General features: G+C 41.3%; 1 protein-coding gene across 1 annotated transcript; it reads left to right on the top strand.

Moving 5' to 3' along the window:
• The first annotated feature begins 23 nt into the window (after positions 1 to 23).
• gpat4 (glycerol-3-phosphate acyltransferase 4) lies at positions 24 to 25586 on the top strand. The gene is made up of 13 exons (XM_088927182.1): positions 24 to 162; positions 3159 to 4077; positions 7116 to 7185; positions 7867 to 8164; positions 11537 to 11611; positions 11950 to 12039; positions 15769 to 15862; positions 16672 to 16787; positions 17299 to 17354; positions 17479 to 17564; positions 18350 to 18478; positions 22907 to 22986; positions 23731 to 25586. The coding sequence occupies exons 2-13, from the start codon at positions 3910 to 3912 to the stop codon at positions 23837 to 23839; spliced, it is 1371 nt and encodes a 456-aa protein (XP_088783308.1). The 5' UTR covers positions 24 to 162; positions 3159 to 3909; the 3' UTR covers positions 23840 to 25586.
• The last annotated feature ends 116 nt before the right edge of the window (positions 25587 to 25702 follow it).

The following is a 25702-nucleotide window of genomic DNA, read 5'->3' as shown; positions in this document are numbered from 1 at the left end:
GACGGGGGCACGCCTCGTTATTTCTTGCGCACCCGCAGCGCGCTCATAAGCCGGGGCTGTGGGATTACACTGTAGAGCGAGGGAGGCCTTGTCATCAAGCACAAAAGGAGGGCACGCTGCTGACGGGGGTAAAAAACAAACACTAACAACGCAGAAAAATGGGTAAGTTGTTGGAAAATACCGTTACGATCAACCGAACAGTTATTTTATTTCCAGTATGCGACGGTGTCCTAATCGGACAGGCACCTAAATAGTATGGTATTTATCAGTGTCTAAAAATACCAACAGAAATAAGCGGAAACCTGTCATCATATGGTACGGGGTTGGTCCTGGCTTCCTCAACAGGAATATTGAGATGTTTTATCTGAGCTGTTTCTGCCTTTTAGTGTGAGGAAGTGCATTAAACAGCGTGCAGCCGGAGTGTTCAGGCATCTTATTTGTGGCACAAGCATGATGTGTCATTCGTGTAAAATCACGATTCAGGTGGACACATGATATACTGCAGGAGAAACAACCGCGTCTGAGAGTTAAAGCTCACGGTTTAAATCTTAATTGTTTACGTTCCGACAACAATCAAGTCAGAACAGTGGGCAATTTCATGTTTATTGTGTCAGCGTGTGAAATTCATGGGCCACTTATCCGATCGTAAATGCGTGAACTGAGATGCGAGATGGGAGCTGTGAGTAACGCTCATTTTCTTGAAAAACACGCAGTGAAAAACCAGCTGCCAAACTGTTGTCGTTTGTAGTATCCGGATAAATTAAAAACAAAACCGCACTACAGCTGTCCAGAATAGCGGTAGCAAGAACCCGTTTTGTATGAACGTCGCATTTTGAAAATGGAGAGATTCTTCGCATTTTTTTGTGGGAGTAATCCCATACAACTAGCGCCGTTCTTCAAAAAATCATAATTTATGATAACTTTCCATTTTTTTGTTTTCCTTTTCGCTGAAATTAATTACATAAATGTAAATACGAGGCTAGAATCCTTTGCCATGTAAAAGGTTTTGTCCCATACTAAGAGTGCGTTTAAATTGACATTAATTTGGCAAATTATTCTAACGATTCCTTACAGCCATATGGTTTTAAATTTAAAGGAGAGGATCATCAGTGCTTTCCCTCTCCGGTCTACTGGAATGCTTTAAAACACACTGAATTGCCATTAAACTACCGGCAATACAACAAGCATTACATTTGAATTGAGCAACGAACTACTTAGTTATCAGCTCTTCCTCAAACAGCTGAACTTCCCTTTTCTTGTCTCTCTTTGATCTGTTCAACATGTTTATTTTTAATGGTACCAGAGAGTCAAGAGAGAAATTGACAGTAGTGGAGAGATCTCACCACTTGACCAAAACATCCTAATTGGCTAATGGCTGTGACTACAGACCTGTGTGAATGATGAAGTCCCAGACACATGGCGTGTTGTTGAACCAAGCAGTACAAAGTATTTTATTGTCTCGAGTTGATCAGTACTTTGTGTGCTTGTCTCTGTCCCCAGATACTCCATTTTATACAAGTTGGTTATAATAATCTAGTTGCTATTAAACTTTGCGTTTTAAGATCCAAGTTTTTCCATAGCGTGAAGTGTGGTTAAAAGCAGTTTGGTTTCTTTTCTTTTTGCGTGCTTTGCTTGAAAAAGAGCAAGGTTCATACTGAGTGTTATTTTGAGCAAGGAATGCACCAACGTGTTTTTCATAGGTTAATTTCCAGCAGCTTGTACTGGACATTTCAATAGCCTGATCCCTCTGAGAGGTTAAATTGGTCCAATACAGCAAATAATTAGTTTGACTAGGTAATAAAGAACTCTGGAGTCCTCTAGGACTGCAGCAATTCTGTGGTCTGTCCTTGTAAAAATAAGGCATTGTATTTCAAGAGGTTGTCCTGGAGGTTATGTTTTGGTTAAAGTATCTTTTACCATCCTTATGATCTGCTGCAGTGTTTAGAACACTTTTTCCTTTGAGGGTGCAGACACTCATTCACAGCTGCAGTGAACAGGATCGTTTTTTGCATTTCTGTGAGCACATCTGTACAAGTGCTGCACAGGGGCCAGTAATCTGGGAAAAGTGATAGTGATTCAACTCAATTGTTAGTCTTTTTGTACAACTTGTACGTTTAGCAAATGTGAGATTGACAGCATGAGAAATGTGTTCCGTATAGAGTACCATTTAATTCTTAGTTTTAGACTAGATAAAACGGCACTTTGCTTGGATAACACCCTTCGGTGGAGAGAACCATTTGCTTTGATCGTTAGTTTTGCAAACGTACAGTTTACTCTATATGATTTTATGCAGTGTTATACTGTAGTTGTCATAGTTTTTAAAGAGCATTTTGGGTAACTGTTTACCTGGATTTGATCACGTGTTGCAGGGACTTCTGTTCAATACCATTTACTTTTTTTCGTAAAGTGGTCACAGAAGTATTCAGTCACAAGAACTATTGACAGAGCAAACAAACTTGTTAGAAGGAACTTTGATAAAACTGTGCCTTCACTAAGCACACCATGAACAATGCAAAGGGCTGTTCTGCAGTTTGAGTCCTGTTTGCTATGTGCTTCTTCCTTTCCCTCTTATGGGGAATTGTCCAGTGCGGCTGGGCTGTGTTCCTCCTCCTGATCAGTTTACAGATATTTCTGATCCCATATTGTGGTATCAATTTCCATCACTTCCGAGAAGCACCACAGCATGCTTGCACACTAAGCCGAAGCTGGGAAGTGTGCGGTGTTTGTGCCCTAAAGAATAATTTATAGTGGAGTACTGGCAAGGGCACGTGGGATATTGGAAGGGCGCTTTATAAGGCACCGTTTTGGAGTAGTGGCTAGGTTTCCGGTCTTGTAAATGGAAGGTTGTGGGCTCAAATACTAGGTGTGACACTGCTGTTGTACCCTTGAGGAAGGTACTGCAACTGAATTGTTCCAATGTAAATAACCAGCTATGTAAATGGGTGCAAATGTTAAGTTGCTTTGGATAAAAGCATCAATTGGTAAGAAATGGGAAACCCCCTGCAGGATGACCCCTTGAAAATGCCTGAAGGGGAGTGATTGAGTACTTTGACTCCCTTTTTATTACTTGGATATTTCTTGTACTTGTGTTGTGTGTGAGTAAGGGGATTCTGTTTTGCCTGTGACTAATTTTGCTTTTTGTTCTCTTGCTTCTGCAGGCTTTGCTGGTTCTGTCTGGAGTTGATGCCTGCTGCACACTTTGTGAGGATGAAACTGCTTTCATCTTCCCCTGCTGAAAGACTGACATAAACTGTCTCTGCAGTCACGGATGGAGCAGTCTTCTCGATAATCTTAAGAAGAAGTCTAGAAACCAGCTTGTTGGATTGAAATCAAGTTCTTTTAATAAGCGTTCGCTTTCTTGGCATTCAAAGCAAACATCATACCTCTGAAGTCCTTTAGACCTCTGTCCAGACCATTTTTTCTACCTGTTTCTTGTCCTGCTGTTCCTGTTCTATGCAGTTTCTCTTTGCTAAGCTCTTATGGGTTTGCTCCAAAACCGATGTTATTTGAGGTCGTGTTTCATAAGCAGCTGCATGTGCTGTTTAGAGTGAAGCAATGCTGACCAGCTAACCAGCTCATTTGGTCTCTTGTGGTAGGAAGACAAAGTCATGACAGTGTCCTTGGGAAGGTCTTTCTCTTAAAGTAAGGACTGCCTTGAGGCTGCCACTGTATTTCTTGTCTGGCATCCGTGGGAGGGTGGCTGGGTGGGCAGTGCTAAATGGGGGACTGGCCATTGTACTCTTGAACAAGCAGATACGTTCTTCAGACTTCTTGATGAAGCTGGTGTTGCAGCGCAGGCTGAGGAGACTGAAGAGGTAGAGGGTTTGAGCAACACTCACCTCTCGAAGCAAGTAGTCTTTTTTTTTTTTTTGTGGGGAGGTGAGATTCCTCCTCCCGAGGAACGCCAAGATGGGCTGGTTCTACTTCCCCTTTGACAACCTGGTATGCATGCTGCTTGGCATCTCTTTCACCGTGTGGTTCACGCTGCTGCTGGTTTTCATCATCGTGCCCGCCATCTTTGGAGTCTCCTTCGGCATCCGCAGGCTCTACATGAAGACCCTGCTGAAGGTCTTTGAGGTAAGATGCTCCATCTCCTCCTTGGAAGGTGTTTAGAGCCATTCTGGTGTTCCGTGATTGCTTGTACCAACCTGAGTTTTGAAACCTTTTAATCTACGACCACATGCTGTGAGTGTTTTGTAAAACATGGAAGGATGGTTTGTCTTATTATGCTGTCCGTCAGCGTTCACAGTAAAACCGAACTTTGTAACCTGTCTTGAGCAGTGCACTGGTACAGTTTCTTTCAGTTGCTTTGAAAGTGTGCTGCTGAAGATAGGGCTTTCTTATCCACCTGATAAGCTCGGAGAAACTAACAGCCCCATTCATTCTGCGATAAAGACACTTAAAGACGACTGTAGAAAAGATGCGTCAATAAGTAAGGAAAAATGTGTTCATGTCCTTGCCAAAATGAACAACACAGCAATGCACTTATACAGAAATTGGCTGGGATAGCCTTTTCACATTGGAGTCAGGTGTGGGCTGCAAATTAGGTTGTTAAGATAATGCATTATTCAGGCTGCTCAGTCTATCCAGAGTCAGCATTTCAGCAGGTGTGTGTGCGGAGACCCTGCATTCTCTGATGGGGCTCTTCTAAAACAAATGATAAATAAAGATTCTGCAGGACTGTTTTGTTAAAATAAATGTTGTTGCTTATTGAGCAGTTGTCTGAACTGTTAACTGCAAATAATAAAAATACAGCCCTGTAGTATCTGTGTGAAAGTGATCCTAAAATATGCTGCTGTTGTCTTCCCTTGACTGTTGCTCTATAGACACATCTGTGTTTGCAAGTGTACAGGTGCAAACAGAAGTATTACACACCCATGTTTAAGTATCGAATTATATTAAAATGCACTTCAAAATTTGCTGAATATTTGCTCTTCCCAGCAGCTGCTACCTGTTAGTGTTTGTGGTGTGACCACTTCATGATAAACTGTGCCAGTACTTCTCTGCATCTGGGAATGATTGCAAAATTTAAAGGACAGGAAAAGTTTTGTAAATGCAACATTAAAATGTGAAAGCAATCAAGGAAAATAGGACCTGCATTTGTCATTTACACTTTTAACGCTAATGATATGACTAATGATTTTAGCTCTCCAATCAGGTTGGCTTTGTTCTTTGAAGTGGTTTATATCCTGTTCTGTGTATTTTCTAGCTCTCCAGCCCAGCTAAAATAGAGATTTATTTTTTTCACATCCGAGTTGGATATTATGAAATGAGAGGAGGACGGGATTGGGCCCTATGCTTGCATAGTTTTACTTGGTGCATTTGAGGCCAGACCATTGGAATCAGTAACCCCGACAAAGCTTCTAAATAGGCAAATGAACTTTTGATTTTCAAGTCCGTATGAAATGGTAAAAGAAAAAGAACCACCACCATATGTAGTTGGTTTAGTTAAAACATTTTTTGATGCCAGGTGAAAAAGCCAGCTCTCTGAAAGTCCTCCTGGTTAACTTTACATTCGTTTTGTGTGAGGAATTGGTAAAACTGAACAAAAGCTGAATTCTCTCCTTAGTCTATCGGTTTAGTGGCCGAGCTCAAGCAGTGTTGGATCCTGCCAAATCCTGGATCTAATTGGTATACTTGTTGTGTTCGTAAAATGGAGAAACAAGTTGTGGTTTCCTGTGGGAGTAGTACTTTTACTAATGACTTGTGAACCTTCTCGTCCTGGGAGGGGGGGGTTCTGGTAGAGGGACACCATTCCTCTAGATTCTCAGCTGGATGGTAAAGTTCGGAGAGAGGAGATTGAGATCTGTGGTGTAGTAGAGATGTAGTCCTGTTATTATGAAGGCCCTTTTCCAGTGGGATTCAGCTTTCAAATTATATTGGGTGATGTAATGAAGTCACTGGTGGGCTTCATCGCATAATAAAATAGTGGATTTTGTTTACATGCTGCAGGACTTTGTGCACAACAGGTTACATTGTAAATGGAAATGAAATGCATAGTATATTGTTATGATTTGTGCATACTGCAAAGTGGAGATGGAGTAATACAAGACACTTTTTTTTTTTCAGCCTTGCAAATCTGCCTCCTTGTTTACTGCTGGTAGCAGTTTAGTGCCGCTCTTTTGTTATTCCGCCTCCTTGTTTTTCCCACTGGTGCGCAAAACAAGTATCTTGGTGAGATCACTGCTGGGATCGGCGGCCGCCCATGTGAAGCCAGCTACAGGATCACCAGAGCAAATTGAGATGTGGCGAAGGGGAAAAAAAAAGTTCTGCTTGTGTCTGCCTGAAAGAAACCTCTGTGGTTATGTGCTGTCTAAACTGGTCTTGTCGCACGCCTTGCCCTGAATGATTAACATTCAAAACCAATGTTGAACTTTTCTGATCGGTGTGTGTCACTCTAGGCAGATTAATTCTTTTCTGATTATTCCAGTTCTTTCTGTTCCTTAAAGAAAAAGCAAATGTCATCGGTGTCTTTCGTGATAATGCACGGTAGAGGAGGTAGAAACTCCGTCCTGCCATTGTCGATAAAGAGATTGCGTGGAGGCCTGCTTTGTAGATTGTGACATTCAGAAGGCGTGTAGCTGTTATTTAAGGAGCTTTCTTGCAGTGCAGTCCTGAGGAAATGATGGATTCTATATTACATTGCAGGTTTTAAGAATTCATAGCTCTTACAAGAATTAATAATCTTACAAGATTAACATAAACTGCTTCTGCTTACGTTTTTAGTAAGTTTGTATTGAGATAAGTGTAACGTATAAGACATTTTAGGTAAACTAGCCTGAAGCTTTATCCAAGCATATCTCAAGAAAACACAAAAAGTAGCTGAATATAGTTAAACAAGTGTGTCCAGCATCAAGATTTAGCAGTTACGGCACAATTTACAAAAATACAAAATGCATTGTTTCATCGCAGTTTGTGCCAGGAAAAATCGGAAGAACATTAAAGAAATAATGAACACAACAATATGGCACAAAGGAAGAAGCAATAATGTCTGAATGTAGCAATGTCTAATGTAATGTCTAATGTCTTCAATATTTGAAGTTTGTTGCTTCAAATATTTGATATCTCAAATCCTTTTTTTTTCCTTTGCATAACATGTGCTTGCTTCTTTCCAGTGGGCCACGCTGAGAATAGAAAGAGGCGCTAAAGAGAAGAATCACCATCTGTACAAGCCCTATACAAATGGTAAGCCTGGGTCGAATGTAGGATGTGTGTGGATGGTTAAGATGGGCAAGCCTGTGTGGGTTTGACCCATGGTGCCTAGGTGACCATAGCTCTCTTTGGTGCCGAGATGTAGCTTTGAGCTATACAAGGAGTGGCTGAGACCTTTTCCTTCCAGTTTCTTCATAGCTGTCATCCGAGATCTAATTGTATCCTTGCTGAATCTAAGCCATCAAATTCAGCTAAATGGTGTCAGGGAGGCAGAGAAGTAGTTGTTTCAGTTGTAAGAAGAAACTGCCCTGTGAGCGGATATCTAGGAGGTGAGGCATTGTCAATATATTGTATCATTTGACCACTGTCGATAGTCGGAACAGTGTAGTGCTTTTTTTTCCCCCCCTCTATAAAAGTTTAAAACATGCCACATTGTTTTGAGTAATGAGCTTTGCCATTGCATCTATTCAGAGTTTGAGTAAAATTTACGATGTCTATTGGAGTTGATTGCATGAACTGCTGTTTCATAATATTGACTTTATTACATTGATCTGTTCACGTGTTGATCGCTTTTGTGAAGTTACATAATGGAACCCGTAAAAACGAGACTTTTTTTTTGTGGCAGCAAAACAGTAGGTAGTTGCATTTAAAAATGAAGTTAACGGAGGATCTTCCCAGCTAATTGGATCCTTGATCTCTTTTGTTTGTTGCCAGGCATCATTGCCAAGGAGCCCACCTCCCTGGAGGAGGAGATCAAGGAGATCCGCCGCAGCGGAAGCAACAAGGACCTGGGAACGCCCGAGTTTGAGATGTCCGACATCTTCTACTTCTGCCGCAAGGGAGTGGAGACCATCATGGACGATGAGGTGACCAAGCGCTTCTCCGCAGAGGAGCTGGAGTCCTGGAACCTGCTGACCCGCAGCAACTACAACTTCCAGCACATCAGCCTGCGGCTCACGGTGCTCTGGGGGCTGGGCGTCCTGATCCGATACGGCTTCCTGCTGCCGCTCCGGTGAGTCCGGCTGTTTCGCCGAGCTGCAGCTCCTGTGTCAAGGTCGCGATGGACAGCGCAGAACCGTTCGGACTGAGCTACACGGAGTAGAGCCTACTGTGTGGAAGTCCCCAAAGTAACATCAAACAGGAGTTCATGTATACTTGTCAGATGACCCGTCAATAATCTTCAGATTAAATGTCCTTTCACTGCAGCCATGCTTAAGCAGTTTTGCTTTGAAAAGCTAAGAATTGTACTTGTTGCTTTTTGGTTTTGGTTCCTTGTAATCACATTAATCAGTTCTTTGATTTCAGATAGGAATGAACTTGTGCTGCACTGTTCAGATAGCCTTCTGATGACTGCATGGGGCATCTTGGTGTTGCTGCACCAAATCGATTTGCCCACATACAAAGAATTGTTAAAAACGTTTAATTGTTGAAACTGTAATGGCTGCTTAGATTGCGCTAGAGTGTGTTTGCACTTGAGCGCTAGTGATCTGTTTTGGGGAAGTTATTGATAACCTTGCTAGATAACTGAGCTGTGGCAGAGGGACCAGCTGGCACCTGGCCCACCAAAACTTTAATGTTTAGCCAGGACAGATCTGGAGGTTTAGCACAAATAGCCTGGCAGGCCTGGATGAGTTTAAAACATTTTCCCTGTGTGTAATTTTCGTGGTGATCAGTATGTATACAGGCAGTCCCTGTTATAAGTCGCCCTGCTGCAGTATGTTCTTTTGCACTTATGTCATTGATGAGTTGAGGAACTCTGTGTAAAAGGACCTTGCACATACTTTGTTTTGCATGGCTTCAAAAGCCAGCAAGGTAGGTATTTCATGGATTATTTTGTTCTGAAAATGAAGAAAAATTTGTGAAGAGCTAAATCTAGCATACAAAATTCCTCTTGTAGACATTGCTATTGCTTATGTCTTAGATTGTGAATCATTGTGCCTCAATATTAAAGCACCACACAGTTAAGTCACCATCCTACCAAACAATTACATTATTCCTTATGGATATTCCCTTTTCTAAGTCATCTCGCTATAAGTTTCGTTATTTAGTAACATTCCTTGGAATTAACACAGATCAGAGTCCTATTATTTGTAGCTACAAGAAAAACAAACACTCCATCTACCTTAATGTCCCTATCCCTGCCCTGTTAATTCTTATGGGGAAAAGCTTAAGCGTTAAGTAACATGGGCAGAGTTTATGCTCTTATGGTGACAAACTCTGCATATGTACATTGTTCTTATGGGGAAATGGAGAAGAGTTTGTAGTTTTGTTATACGTCACCTGATGTGTGTCAGGGACTGTCTGTACTACAGTGTCCAGCATGTTCCCCTTTCTAGCAAAAGGTTGTCGTTTAACATCTGTCATGTTCTGATGTATAGCATATTTTAGCTTAACACCCTTTTCCATCAAGTAAAAGCAGTTTCCTGTACTCCATAAATATAAGAATATCCCACATTTCTATTCTAACTCTGATGGACACTGGAGGAAGCAGTTTGTATTTTTTAATTGTTATTACTATAAACTATCCAGTGGCCCCCTTAACCCCTTAACTGAATGTATTGTCCACTGAATTTCAGATGCATATAAGCTTCCATTTACAAATACAGTAAGAAAAGATGGTTTTCCATATTGCTCAGCCAACAAAGGCACTTGCTTGGACTAGGTTGTGTCCTGTAGTCTGGTTGTCACTGGTTTGAACCTGGACTGTCATTTTGCCACAAACTACCTGATATGGTTTTCCTGGGTTAATATGCAGCAGTGGCTCTGGGGGCCCAGCAGAATAGTGTGAGCTTGCAGTGGTGTCATTGGTAAGTCTGCCTGCTGTGGAGCTTGCAGTATGTTAAATGACAAATGAATTGGTCAGGTAGGGTTGTCAGTGGAGCGAATGCATAGATCCTCAGCTTCCCCTTCAGGAAGAGAGACTGTAGTGGTAAAGAGGAGGCCATTTATAACTAGTGTTTCCAACAAAATCAGGAGTAAATTAAAAATAATTGGCATTTTAAATACCATTATTGTTCCACAAACAGGTGAAATAAACCGAAGTAAAGTTGTAGTTTGCCTTCACTGTTACATACTGTTGACAAGAACCAAATATCTGCTTGGTGATTCTCTTGCTTTTTTTGCTAGATGTTCTTAACAGGGCCTTTGCCCTCACTGAACCCATTGGTGAAGCTCATAATAGCAGGGTGTTGAGTTCTGGCTCAGTGTCTCTTCAGCTGGGAGGAACGATCACATTCCCAGCCGAGGGGCAGAATTAGTGTTTTGCTGGAAGGGAAGCAACTGTGGGGATTGTCAGCTCTGGTGATTGAAGGACACATGACTTGCATTCCCTCCTCGCATCTCCATTATCAGTTGAATTCTTGAAACCAGTTTAACCCTTTCTCAAAGTTTTAACAAAAGATTTGCTAAAGCAGGGCTATTCGCCTGGCTGCCCTTCCAGTCCACTTATTTTTAAAACTTCAAGCACATTCATTATTTTGCTCCTGTTAATTTTTATATAAATGCTGAAGGAGATGGTCAACATTCTGCAGTGATAACCCCTTGTGGCAGTTTCTGATTCTTTGAAATTTCCCTCTTTACCAGCAATACATGAACCGATTGCCTGCTAAGGGATCTCTTGCCAGGAATAAGGGAGTAATTTCTTAATTGGCAAGTTCAAGAGATAGCATATGTTCTCAGTTCAGGCATTGTTGGAAATGATCAACTTGATCATTGCCAAGGGTATATGCGTAGTGGGAATGAAAACCAGAAGAGACAGCAGCCTGTCAGAACCAAGGTTGGGAACCACCAGGCTATATGACTTGATTGTGTTTTTAAGGTTTAGGGTTGGAGAATCCTGTATTAGACTAAACCTTCAGAGCTGCTTCTTGCTCTGTTTTGGATACCTTTTAAATTGGTCTGTTATTGTCATATTACAAGACACAGTAGATGGTGTTGCTCACATGAACATCAACCCTGCTGTGCCCTGCAGGTAGTTGGGGTAGGGAGGGTGTTGTGGATGCACAATATAATCTAACCAATCCCACTCTGAAGTTTTTGTGTCCTCTCTCAGGATTTCCAGCCATGGTCTAGAAGTGTCTGTGGTTGAATCTTTTATTCTTGTTTGAAAGGCATGTCATACAAATACATTGAACTGACATCCACAGACATGATGTGCTCGGTCTAGAAATTCAAGTGAATCAGTAAGATGATAAAGACAGGTCAACAACCAGGCCAAGTGACGCAGGTAGTCGATCCATGTTATAGGCATGCACGCAATTTCTAAAAGTTTTTGAAAACTAAAATACTAGGTGGGCTCCCCTAATTCACAGAGAACTGTTTCTATGGTCAAGCAGCAAAATCTGCATTTGAGTCGTCGTCTTGATTTTTTGTTTTTGTTTTACAGAGTAACTCTTGCTTTCACTGGAGTGGGTCTCTTGGTGGTTGGGACGACCATGGTAGGCTTTTTACCCAATAGAAGGTACGTCAGTCAACCAAGGAATTGCAATTTCTTGCTCTACTCCTGCAAAGAGCTCCATTTCCCAGCATAGACAAGCCAGCTTTCTAACTCCATCTAAATGAGTTTATTGCTGTAAGCGACATTGTTTGATTCAGTAGTTCACTCACTGACATGTTCACTTTTCTACTAAATGTTCTCTAAAGCTCCATGAAAATACAGTTTTGATGGAGAACTGCTTTCATTGATTATAGAGTTATTTAGGCAGGAAAATGTCTAGATTCTATTGAAGAAGTGTTACTTCCTATGAGAGTTTTCAGGTCTTTAGTATTAAGCTGTTTTGTTCACCTTTTCCTTATCAGGATGAAAAACTTCCTCAGTCAAAAAGTGCATCTGATGTGCTATCGGATCTGTGTACGAGCCCTGACGGCGATAATCACCTACCACGACAGGTAAAAAAGAGTATTGTACACTTTGTGTCAACTTAATTGGCATGGTTATGCTTTTAAGGAGTCGTTTTTATGTTCCTTTTATACATTTAAATTTTCACACTTTTCTTATTCTGACTTCTGAGTTATAATCTAGTATTTGGATGACTTGTTCTGCTTAACAACTGAAAACCACATACAGTAACTGCTGCTTTTTCATATTGTGAAAGTTACCATTTTGCTTCTCCCGCAAAGAGAGTACTACTGAAAAGATCCAAAAAGGAGCTAACACAGTAGAGCGCACAGCTAAGGTTGTGTGCAGATTTATTACAAGATGCACACATTGCAACTACAGAAGCTATCGCAAAATGCTTTAAAGTGTTAGTCATCTTCCCAAAATGCATGGATACAGAAGGTAGTGTGCATATTCGTGATTGAAGGCATATGGCTTGCTTCAGCTGAATTTTATCCACGTGATGAAGCCAAATCTGAGAAATGCTGAACTGTTACAGTTTGGGAGTTTTCACGCAAAATGATTTTGCAAACATTTTTTAATGTCATGAAACGAAGGTGGTATGTTCTACCAGTACTGCCTTAAGATGTAGAGTAACAGCAGAGCGCTGATCTGAGCTCCTGATAGCTCTCTCCGTCTTGTTTCCAGATATTGACCTTGCCCGTTCCCTTAGCATTGTTTGCTCTCCTGGTTTTGCGGTCTACTTTGTTAAAGCCGTTAATCATTTGTCCTGGCGGCTACCCAGAGTAGGCCATGTGCTCTGTGTTTGGATGAGCAGTGTGGTTTTATTTCCACAGTTATTTGAAGCCTGTCATGTGGTTCTCAGCCTGCTGTGTACAGAGCATGTTGCTCAGAGTTCAGGTGGCACTCCTAACCCTCCTGCCCTCGGTGCAGTCTCCCAGTGTAACCTGTCAAACTGGTTCATAATGCAGTATAGGTGTAGCAGGTGTTTGTTCATTTGGACATGAACTTTTGATTTTCTTAGCAATATTCATACATTACATTCTGTTTGCAAGCGCACCTGTGTTGGCTGAAGCCCTACATGGCTCTGCAGCTTCCAGTGCAGGTGTTTATGCACTTAATATCCAAATGACCAAATTTGGGATTTTGGTGTTTCTCTGGGGGTGTTGTTCTTAGCAGGGAAACACTAAACCTCTGAAAACCTTTCTAGTGAACCAGTATCCATATTCCCAGCATGGCTATCTTGTGCTGGAGATCTGTAACTTAATATATAATATATAGTAAATTATTAGTATTGGCATCTAGGACTCAGAAACCAGGGCACAGAAGTAGGAAAAAATTCCACAAGACAGTAAGCCCAACCTAGTGCTAAGGATGCATCACGGAAGTAAGGCCTGTATTGCCTTTAGCAACAACTATAATTAATTCGTTTGTGTTAAATTGTTAGCCCGTTTTCTAAAAAATAGTTTTTCCCAATTATTTTGCAAGTGTGCTGCTGTTATAAGTGATTTTCTTTTGATGCTAGGGGAATTTTCTGAAATTTTGACACTGATGGCTGAATGATTGAAAGTGTTGGTTTTTTTTAATAAAAAGAAGGAAAATAGGAAATAATGCCTGGTCAGCAAGGTCTTGGCAAGATATCTTTTTTCCAGGAAAAAAAAATTGCAGTAAGCTTGAATTGGCATTGATCTGCCATGGTACAGTATGCAGAGTGCACCAGGAACAAGGAGAGTGTTTGTTTGCACTGTGTGGGTGTATGGTATATCTCTGGAGATCTGATCCCAGTACACTGATATAAAAAGGGAAGTGTGATGTTCAGAGGGCCTCCAGTGACCATGGAGGCCTGTCAGCACTGTATTAATATCCAAGATCAGGATCACAATGTTCAGGGTGGAATGGAGTCGCCTGCCAACAGTAGCTCAGAGCTAGAGTCGGGTGATTTCGCATGGACTGTTCTGTAAAGGTCTAATTGATTTGGTTTAAGGGTATTGGGGTTAATTCATGTAATCACCATTTACTTTTGGGTGTTTCAGTTATTTTTCAGAAAGGAATGTCACTGTTCTCTCCTTTTAAATCCAAGATGGAGTTAAAAGATTTTGTGCCCATGTTATTGTTTTTTGTTGCGTTGTTCTTGAAATGTCATTGCTGGGATTAGAATGTGTAGGAAGGTAAGGTCCCCTTTTCAGGCCATAAAGGCTCGTGGAGGAATGGGGGTGTAAGGGCCACCATTTTCCTTGACCGTCAGACACTGGAGGGGGGGGTGATGTGGTCAGCATCACGCTCCGGCCGGCCTATTACCCCCGGAGGGATTAACCCCTGGTACTCATTTGGAAAGCAGGCTGAGTGAACCTGGGAGTAGTTAGGAAGGAATTGGAGCAAGATCCATCACTTGCCCCAATTCAACCCGGGATTGAACCCGGGACCTTCCGGTCAGGAGCTAGATGCCCTTGCTGTCTGAGCTCGATCAGAATGTGTAGTAATAAAAAACAGATACCAAGCAAAAACAAACAATACTTAAAGGTTGTATAAAACAGTTAAAAGGTTCAGAAACAACAGGGGAAATTGAACTAGTGCTTCTGATCCTTAAGGGTTTGGTTAATGGCTACAGACGGACCTCTTTTAGAGTTATTACACAAGTATGTTTTTTTTTTATTGGCCAGTTCATGTCAGTTTTATGCTGTAATTTTATTTGTTGATATGATGCACAGTGCAGCTGCTATGTGCTCGAAACTTACTTTGTTTCTGCATTTTAAATTGATTTTAAAATCACTTGTGTAATATGGATATCAATCACTGTGTACAGCAGCTTGGCATTGTGAAATTAAGCCATCAGTCAGTAGGATGTAATACAATACAGGGCCTTTCTCTGCCTATCGAGCCACGAGTTTCAGTGGCGTGTTGGACTTCAGGACAAATATGTCTCAGGAGTGCTTCTCCTATCATAAAAAATTGTGAAAATTCAAGTTGGTCAACTGTGCAACATGCATTTTCCTTCAATGAGGGACAAGCAGTATGTCACAAGGTACAGTTTAACCTTGTGTCTCGTAGATCTAAACCTCTGGTGCAGTTTTGAGTGCCACCTAATGAACACTATTTAGTAAAAAAACATGCACAGAGCTGATGCTGAGTAAATGCTCTGTAGATTTACTCTAAGTGCTGATGGGTAGAAAAGTTTAAATCAGCAGTTTATGCTAACAAGTGTTGAGTCTTGCTGTTCTTGGGAGTTTTATCGGTCATCCTTTTTCCAAATGCTTTATCTAGTACATGGCTGTGGGGGGAGCTAGAGCCTATCCCAGCGAGCAGCAGGCACAAGGTAGGGCAAACTGTGGATGGGACGCCAGTCCATCTCGGGGCATATGTGCACATGCAGGGTCCAGTTTTTATAGAAGCCATTTAACCTTCCAGGATATCTTTAGATTGTGGGAGGAAATTGGAGCACCCAGAGGAAACGCATGAATGTGGGTAGAACATACAAACTCCATGCAAATAGCACCCCAGGAACTGAACCCAGGGCCGCAGTGCTGTGAAGCAGTACTGACCACCACTCTTTTTTTTTTAGAATGTCTTTAAATTGGCTTTTGTGCTGTCTCAGTTATTGCAGAACCAATAGAATGCTCTCTAATGTAAAGGACGTTCAGGAAGGTTCTTGGAGCTAATCGGTGCACCGTTCGGAATGAGAATGGGGTGATGGATTGAGCCGTTAAGGATAAACAAGGGCTGCTTTGAAGAGGCAGCCAAGTGCCGTGTTACTAATTTTTTTTTTCCTTCTTGCATTGCAGTGAGAACAAGCCAAAGAACGGAGGCATATGTGTGGCGAACCACACCTCCCCCATTGATGTCATCATTCTGGCCAGCGACGGCTGCTATGCCATGGTGAGGGGTGGTTTGTGACACCCATGATCGGGGAAGAAAAGAATCATCTAAACATGAGACCCTAAAAATAAAAAATGAAGGATTTATAAATAAAAGAAAATCCATTCAGATGTTTCCATTAAACGACGAAAGAGCTTTTCAGATTGAATGACCTTCAAGATTGTGGGTTTTGGTTAAATTTTTATTCCTTCGATCTCCAGCTGCCTCAAAACCACTAAAGCCTTTGCAATATAACAGGATTGTTACAATTAAAGTTATATAATAATGTCATTTATGCGACATACAATTTTTTTTTTTTTAAAGCTAAGGCTAGTTTGCTCACCACTTTAAAACTTTTTCCCCATTGTTATTTCTGGATTCTCTGTTCAAAAATATTAAAAGATGTAGAAAGTGTGATAACAAGTACAGTAAAGGGAAATTCGGTTTTCTTTATTGAAATAGAAACTTTTGGAAAGCTTGCGGAATGTTTTTTTCTTCATTTCAGCAAAAGGCTTTGAAATTAGTCCTACTAGCATTAAACGTTTCTATTTGTGTTTCCACTCTGCATTTTGATATGCTAATGGAAATTTGAATGGAAAAACCCACCAGAGCTTTTAGATATTGTCAAAAAGAGCACTCATTGCCTTGGATGATATCACCGGGAATATACTCATCAGTTATAAGCGGCTTCAGCCGCAGAGCATTGAGGTTTTGTGATTTCCTAGAACTGCTAGGGTAATGAATTTAAATGTCCACTTCCCGTAAAATTGACTGTGGCAAGTGTCCGTTACTTTTGCCCGGTGCTGGAAGGTCAGTGTGTGTTGTTGCAGGTTGGGCAGGTCCATGGAGGGCTGATGGGAATAATTCAGAGGTCTATGGTGAAGGCCTGCCCACATATCTGGTTTGAGCGGTCAGAAGTCAAAGATCGCCACCTTGTGGCTAAAAGGTACATCTAATTTTAGAGAATCTTTTGAGTTCTACAGTAGTACTGATAAGTTAAAACTATGAACCTAGCACTGTGTTTACCTTCTGCAGGTCTTACAATGTACCTGTTAAAGCTGTTTTCATGGTCTTAATGCTTTGCAAGTTTTCAGTTGAGAAAGATTCTACAGTTTTTTTTATTAATGACAAAATATAAATTCAAATGACCTTTGTACTACTACTTTAAAATTTCAGGGAATTCAGTAACAACCATATATTTCATAGTTGATGTCTTCCATCCCTTATTGCTAAGACAGATATGGAGATAACATTTTTACTTGTATGATGACTGCCACCTTTAACTCTTGTGAGATGTAGCTTTGATCTGTAAAAATAGTATTAATGATGTATTTAATAGTGAGGAGGCCATTATCCCGCATGGATCTTTTTGGCTAGGGCTGGTATTCTTCATCATGCCACTAGTCGGAAAGGTGCCCAGTCTTTCTTGATTCAGTGTTGCAATCCCTGTCCCACAGGCTCAGTGATCACGTGCAGGATAAAAGTAAACTGCCCATTCTGATATTCCCAGAAGGTGAGTCAAATCAATGCATGAAAGTCAAACTATGTCATAAAAGATGAAAAAAATAAGCCAGTTTGGCCTTTCTGAACAGTTTATCTGCCGTGTGTTTTTTTGAAACCTCTGTTTTTTTGCCTAGGCACTTGCATAAACAACACCTCTGTGATGATGTTTAAAAAAGGTAGTTTTGAGATCGGCACAACAGTGTACCCAGTGGCCATAAAGGTAGGCAGTTTCTTTAGCATTTGTTCCATTTAAAAATAAGATGGCATGAAAAAGATCAGGAGTTTTTCCTCCTGAAATAGACACCCCATCTGCTTCTCCTTGGGGTTGTTTTACACTGGACATTAATTTCTTGTCATACTTGCCTTTTGTAATGGCAGGTAATTAACCACCAGCAGAATATATTATTGGCATTTTTCAGTTTCCCTCTGTTTTGGTTACGTTTAATGGCTTTTCAAGTTTTGTAACAAGGTTTCCTTTTTGACACCTTTAAGCAGAGGATGCAGATAAGGGCTTTAACAGATATGGCATGTAGGTAATTAAACTGGAGAGCTGTTAGTTGTCCATTACCTGTGCTATTAAAAATCAGACGGTTGATTAACTGCGTCACCATTTTTCCTTTGCATTAATATGCTGTTCATTTTCTTAAAATCCCTTTGGTGGAAATATTATCTTTTACTGGTCTTCAACAGAACAAAAATGTGCACTCAGAACAAAAAAGGTGAACCCAGTGCTGGTCATTTCAATAGGAAGGCCAAAAGCCTCCCAGGTATGGACCAGTTTCCAGACAAAACTAATTAAATGCCCAGCTGAAGCCAGAAGGCGGCACTTGTGGATGTCAAGTGGCATTGTGATGGCAGTTACTACGGTCAACAGTTGTTAAGTGCACATCCTCAGTGGTTTATAATGGGGAGGGAGTTTGGAACTCTGTGATGGATGCCCTGAGAGATAGTGCGAGTTGTTCAGTTTTGCTCTGTCCTCATGGCAGACTTGTCCCTGTGTTTCAGTATGACCCTCGCTTTGGAGATGCTTTCTGGAACAGCAGCAAGTATGGGATGGTCAACTACCTCCTGAGGATGATGAGCAGCTGGGCCATTGTCTGCAGTGTCTGGTACCTGCCACCAATGATGAGAGAGGTGAGGATGGGTGTCCAGCTGGGTCACGATCTGGTGCAAGCCTGGGCCCTGAATAACCTCTCTCTAGAGCTAACAAGTCAGTGATATTTGAAAAACTGTAGGGTTGCCTTAACATTTCAATGCAGTTTGGATCCAGACTTTGACTTGGCCAATCCAAAATTCAAAACTTCTCTTCAGTCAATATGTTGTAGATCTGCTTGTATGTTTAGAATCATTGCCTTGCTGCATATTTGTCAGGTTTGAGCTGAAGCAGCACCACTCTCCTCCAGATTTTGCTGATGCAAAGTCAAATTCATGGGTCCTTCAGCGATGGCAAGCCTTCTGGGTTCTGACGCAGTAAAGCTGCCCTAAACCACCACCACCATGCGTGGTCAGGATGTGGTTGATGTGGTTCTTCTAATGGAAAGCATTTTGTTTTTCAAGTTCAGATTGCCAAAGCTCAACTTGTCTGTCCAGAAAACATTCTTCCATTATTCCTGTGGATCCTCCAAGTGTTCTTTGCAATATTTGAGACATGCAGCAGTGTCCTGTTAAGAGAGCAGTGGTTTCTTCCGTGCTTCCTGTCTATTTTCCATTTTTTTCCCAATTGTCTAACAGTGGATTGATGGAGCTTCAAATGTTTAGAAATGGTTTGGCTGCCTTCTCCTTACAGATGAGCATCGATTACTTTTTCTAAGTCTGAAATATCTCTGATCGTTGCATGACATGTTTCACCTAACCTGTATGGGGAAAACTTAAACCACAAAGTTCCTGACCGTTAAATAGGACAGGGCTGCCAGCTTCAGTCCTTGTTTACTTATCCTTTAATTTCATTGGAGCCTGATTCTAATTATCCTTAACTGAGCTATGAAATCTAGGGGTTTACTTATCCCTGATTCTTATTTTTTCTACTTCATATACTATTCCATCTAAAAAAAACATTGAATACCCTTTTGGTTATTAAAATCTGGTCATCACAGTATGAAATTATCCCCATAATTGTACATTAAATGTGGGGTTTACCATGTTTTTCCTCAATACTGTGCCTGCTGGACTAAAAGTCTGGAATCGTTTTGGGTTTTAGATCAAGATGGCCAACATGAGTAGCACTCCTATGATTTTTATAGGGAACATTAAATGAGCTCAGATGTGGAAAAGTCATCTACTCGAATTCATTATGTAAATATTTGGTCTGTTTTGTCATTCATGTCAGCTCGGCTGAAATTCTCCAAGGTCGGTTCCCTTGAATGCTGCCTAAGACCTACTAAACTGCTACATTTTCATAAGCAAGGCAGTTCTTTGCCATGATCTGTAAACATCCAGATACTACAGTCCTGCTGGAAGCAGCGTTTGTCTCTGCTTAACTGAGGGTACATCTGCTGCAGATGGTATTTATTTGTTAGAGGTTTATTAAAAGGTAAATGCTTGCCCCTTGTACTCCATAAGTGATGAAAAGTGTCCATAACATTTAAATAAAAAAACTCTACTGTTTTTATCAACAGATTGACATGTTTTATTTAATCCCCACTTGACTGAGCAGATTAATAGTGTCTTCCCATTACAACATGGATTTTGTTTCCATTATACTTGCTCATCGAGTGTCTCGTTTAAAATGTACACGAGGATTAAAGGCTTGTTGGGGGGGGGGGATCATAAACCACCTGAAATGGTCTGTGAGGTGCATCTCGCATGGAAATCAGCTTGGTGGGATTGAGGATTTGCATTTGAATGCAAATGGTTTGTTTTTCCTGTTGGTTAGTATGGGTGATGCAAATGGTATCCTGCACATTTCCAAATCAGTTCTTTCCATTGTGAAGGTCACAGGGGGAGACTAGGATGAATTAAGCGAACTTAAGCGATGAATCATGGGGTGAGTTAAAATAGCCTCCTCATGTTTTATAAATGTGCTTGTTTTCTGGTGTTTAGGGCTCAGTATAGAGATCAAGATCTAGCCCCTTTTACAACCTTGCCTGGTGGTCCTCCTGACACATAACACATTCATTGTACACTGCCAGCGGGCTTAGAGCACGATTTTGTTGTGCTTTGTAGTTTTTGATCTCTTATATTCTGCCTTCTCTTCATATCATATACATCTCTGTGCAGAGGAGCATGTACTGTATGAGTTCTAAGCAGTTTTCGTGCCTCAGTGCTTTTGGGTGGGGCTTTATTGCACTGGTTGAGGAGAAAGAACTTTTAACATCTCTTATGGCACTTTTGGTATTTCCTCATATTGTGTACTGCAGTAGTTTTTTTTTTTGTTGTTTTCAACTTTTGTAAAACCCTTCAGTTAAGGTGTTTGTTATATAGGCAACATCAGTGAAATACAGATGCATGAGTTGTATAGTTTAGTTATTTGATACACAGCCTTGGACAGACGTGTCCACATCATGGATGCTCCCGTTAAATTCTTGCATAAGGCATAATAAGGTGGATGGAAATATTTACAGGATTATTTTCACTGAATCCACTTTAACATTTGGAACTACTCAGATAATGGTTTTGGACTTCTAGGTGCGTAATGCCCATAAGCCGTGGCATGAAGAGCTCAATATATGTGCAGCTGTAGTGAAGTCTGATTGTGACAAAGAGGATGAACCAGCAGGCAAAGAGCTCAGAGCCTCAGTCCTCTAAGGTTAAAATCACATAACGATGACATGTTCCAGATGTGTAGTTCAGGCTTTAAAAGAACTAATTGCTTACAAGCACATGAGCTTTTAAGTACTGCTGTCCTCCTGGTGTCTTGCTGTGGTATATTGTGATATACTGAATATAACCGAAGAGCCTGTGAGACTGGTAAACAAAACGATAGTGACTGACTCAAGGTCTCTGAAACAACTTACTCACAGATTTGGCAAGCTTTTTGCGGCAACCATGTGTAGCCCTTTTAATGTGGAAAACAGGTTTACATTCTTCCTGAAATGTCAAAACACTGGAGGGGCAATGCGATCATGCCTGGACTAGTTGTAAGAGGAGCATTGCCCTTTGATACAGTACATTTCCATTAACAGCCTGTGAAAATGAAACTGATGACCTGAGTCTAGCAGTGGTGACAGCTGCCAGGATATTTTTTTTTATGAGAGATCACATTGAGGGATATAATTATCCCATATTTAGTAAAGTCTCACTCAATGCTATCTCCCTAATCCATTTTTTTCCTCTTGAAGTCTTTCTTACCTCAGTACAGTCCTTATATGCATGCTGCTAGCTCATGTTTTTGCTTAATGTGCCATGGGATATTAGGTAAGCAACCAGTGTTAGAAATGCACAGCAAGGCAGGGAAATGTGGGGAATTATATTAGTATTACGCAAGCCTCTATACACAGTACCTCAGGGTGTTTTGTGACAACAGTTGCTTGTCTCTTAACATTCACCTTACTTTTTGTTTTCCAAATGACATTGTAAGTCAAAGCTGGGTATGTTTGTGACTTCTTTTTAAACTTTTTCTTCTAATGGAATCAGACCGCAGGTGTTAGTGTTGGTTTTTAATTCCTAATCCAGTTTGCCATCAATCCTGTGTATTATGATGTTGCAGTGTCCTTTCACACCATCTAGCACAAATGTGAGTTTACAGAAGTCTCCCTTTATTTGCACTTTGTTTGTGGGTGTGGGTAATTTCAACCCGTCTGTCTTGCTGAAGCAACAACCTTCAATTCTAGGCTGAAGAAGTGTGACACACGCTCCCCTCCGCCAGCTCGTGAACACATTTCTTTGTTGGTGTGAGCCCCTTTGTTATTGTTTTATCTTCAGTTCTCCACTAAAAAGAAATATGACAGGGAGTAAAAGCAAATCCAAAACCAACAGGCTGGGTATTTTTTAGCTTTAAGAAATACCATCTAGCTTATAGAAAGGGCTGTTTGAGAATCTCCAGCCATCTGGAATTACTCATTTCTTTTTGTGAAAATTCTTTGCGAGCACCTGTTCCCACCCCACTATAGTGAAGTACCTGGATGAAGGAGCACAAGACACCCAAAGGTGGTGGAGACTGCAATCATGTGTTCTTTTGTGAGGTCATGTGAGATTGTGCGAGATGGCCATGTGCACACACTGCTGTGAAGAGTTTGTAGGATGGCAGGCACAGGCTCGTTCTCTCTCATTTCCGGCAGTTGTGTGTGTGAGCGCATGCAGAGTGGGCTCTCTGAGATGGGATACTGCTCCCAGTCGGATTTAGGAATCTCCAGTCCAGATCAGGAGGGGAAAAAAGTGGGATGATTGCTAATGTTTTATTTAAACTTTACATTGTGTTAGCAAAAAAAAAAAGTTGAGATCCAGTGGAGTACAGTGTTTTCAGCAGAAAGAGAGATCAGATGTGTGAGGGAGAGAAAGCAGTACTGAGGCTGAAGAGCAGGGGAACAAAGAGGTTTTGATGGGTCTTATGAAGAGACCTGCCCTACACCTGGACGTCTGAGCTCCTGCCCCTTGGTGATAGTAGTGTGTTCCTCTGTTGCACAGGAAGGAGAAGATGCGGTGCAGTTCGCGAACCGAGTGAAGGCAGCTATCGCCAGGAAGGGGGGGCTGGTGGACTTGCTGTGGTGAGAACACTCATGCACAAGCACCGTGTGCAAGAGAAACTAACGCATGATCGTTTTTACTCACTCTTTCTCTTCCCCATTCCCTATCTGTAAGCCTCTCCTCACAAACTCTTCCTTTCCTAATCCACCACCTCATACCTTCATCCACTTTGGCCAACACTATCACTCCCTACTCAGTCTTTCACCTTGTCCCTCCAAGTCTCTCACTCCTGCTTACTGATTTTCTTCCACTGCTTACATGCTAATTTCATCACTATATGGCTGATTAAACTAAAGATCCAATTTTAAAATACTATGATGCATTGTGGGTATTGCACCGCTAAACTGTTTTGAATATACAGTATAACTCCAAATATTTTTTGCAGTTTGAAAAACTAAAAGCAAAGATTCTTGCATGTGAAACACTTTAGATTTTTTTTTTCTGAAATACCTTCTGCTGGTCTGCCCACCTTGCTTCTGGTGGAAAATATGAGTTACGTGACCCCAGAGGCATACTTTCTGCTCTGTGATTCCATCTGTTTTGGGGGTTGTGTGCACCAAAGCAGAAGTGATCTTTAAGAGGACATGAGTTGTGAAAAGGTGTTCTGGGACTGGGGTTCCCTATCTACTTGAAGCCAGAAATGTCTACATGAGTCAAGAGGAGAGGTATTCTGCTGGGGTTTAGATCACATCTGTCCGTGTTTGAAGTGAGACTGAGGGGCCATGACAGTGCTCTGATGTGTGCCTGTGTCTCTTCTGCTGCAGGGATGGAGGACTGAAGCGGGGGAAGGTTAAAGAGACTTTCAAGGAGGAACAACAGAAGCTGTACAGCAAAATGCTTGTTGGAAACCAGGAGGATCGCAGCCGTTCATGAGAGCTAGAATGTGGCGGATTGGGATGGGATCACATGGCAGAGAGGGATCTGGGAATACTGCAGCGCATTCCAGATTGCCGCAATCTGGAACACAGGAATGTTGCCCTGTCTCTCGTTGGAACACTGGCTACAGCCCCAGGCAAATCCTGAATGGCTTGGGAGCCTAATTCTGCAAAAGTACCATGAAGACTGCTTGTTTAAACACCAAGCGAGAGAGCCTTTTGTTAGAGATAAGACTGAGGAACACGGACACACCTCTGATTGCCTTCCATGGTTTGCTTTAGAGAAAAGGGGTAGAGGTAGAGAGGGTAAACTTTTCTGCAGGGTTATGACATACATCTGCACGGAAGAATGATGGTTTTTTTTAGATGCGAAATTGATCAGGTCATGGGGAGTGAGACTGTTACATACATTTTTTTTTCTTGAACATCAAGAAGACTTGTTTTTGTTCACTCGATTATGCTTATTATTATTGTACTATTATACTCATTACTGATACTTGGGGAAAATAATTAAAGGAAACCTCCTGTCTAGTTAAACAAGTGGCAGTAGTTGCTGGAGATGCATTGGTAATAACTGCATGAGTGGGTCACGGCACCAAGTTTTTGCATGTAGTCCTGTTTTTGGTTTGTTTCTAAGTTTTCTTACCATTTTAATTTTTTATAACCACCCATTGTTTTAAGCATTGTACGCACAGGAGTGAAAATACAGGAGCTACTCCGGAGTAAAGAAGGCTTTTTTTATTTATTGACATCCACAATGTTGTCTTTTTGCTGGTTTCTAGTGATATATTAACCTTTTGTTATTAGCAAGTATGTTTCTCTTTACAGGTCCCCTTCCCTCCCCTTCACACTTGGCTTTTACATATCTACACCAGCTGGCCAAACTGGTATAAGGTTTAGGATTTTTTGTATTCCAGGATCCGTTCTATAAATCTTTCTGTTGTCGCTCTCGAAGTTTGCAATACAGTGTTAATACGAAGGCTGAAAACCAATATTCTACATGTTTGCTCTTACGAAAGAAAGTTGTGCAATGGTCGTGGTTTGACGTTTGCACGCCCATTTCATTTGTAACCATTTGTGGTTGTGGTCAGACTCTTTCATGTTTCTGTACCAACTCTGGGGTTCTGCCACTTTTAGTCTTTGGATCTACAGTACACCACAACTGTCCATTGATCCTACCTCAGTGATCTGCTGAAACACCATTCTTCCGCTTTGCGTCCTGCTGCACTGAGCAGTTCCTCCTCTTGAAGTTGGTGTGACATTTTTGTTTTAGTATTCACAGCAAGCTACAGTATATCTTTTTGTTGGGTCAGTATGTGTGTGTGTTTCCATTATGGTGCATCTGCCGCGTACCTGGTGCGGTTAACTGACCGCAACCCAAGGATCCCCAACTGTGAATCTGAAGCAGCTCTTAAATTTGTGTTTCTAGGTGAAGGCAAGTGATCTGTAGCAGAAGATTTTGCCGTATTCCCTGTGAAATAAGCCATTTGATTTTAGCTGCTGTAACAAAAGGAACTTATTTTGCTCCCGCAATTTGAAGTGGAGCTGAAATGAGGGTTAGTACTGCAGATCTGGGTAGGTAATGAAGACCGATTGTGCTGCAGAGGCCTGGAATCCTGTGGAAACATTGCAGTCACAACCAAGCCCAATGCATCAAAATGGCACTAATGTTCAAATGTATTTGTGTACTTCAGAAAATGTTTTTTTTTCTTCAGATTCAGATTAAAGTAATCCATAACACACAATCCTGTATTTCTTGGGTGAGTTGAGAGGCAAGGATTTCTTTTGGAAATTATAGCTTCATCTCAGAAGGAACAGCTGATTAACTGAAATGCTATAGCCTTGCCCTGCTTTTCATCTG

The sequence above is a fragment of the Atractosteus spatula genome, chromosome 2, assembly GCF_055471065.1.
Source record: "Atractosteus spatula isolate fAtrSpa1 chromosome 2, fAtrSpa1.hap1, whole genome shotgun sequence".
NCBI lineage: Eukaryota > Metazoa > Chordata > Actinopteri > Semionotiformes > Lepisosteidae > Atractosteus > Atractosteus spatula.
This window is presented reverse-complemented; position numbering and strand designations above follow the sequence as displayed.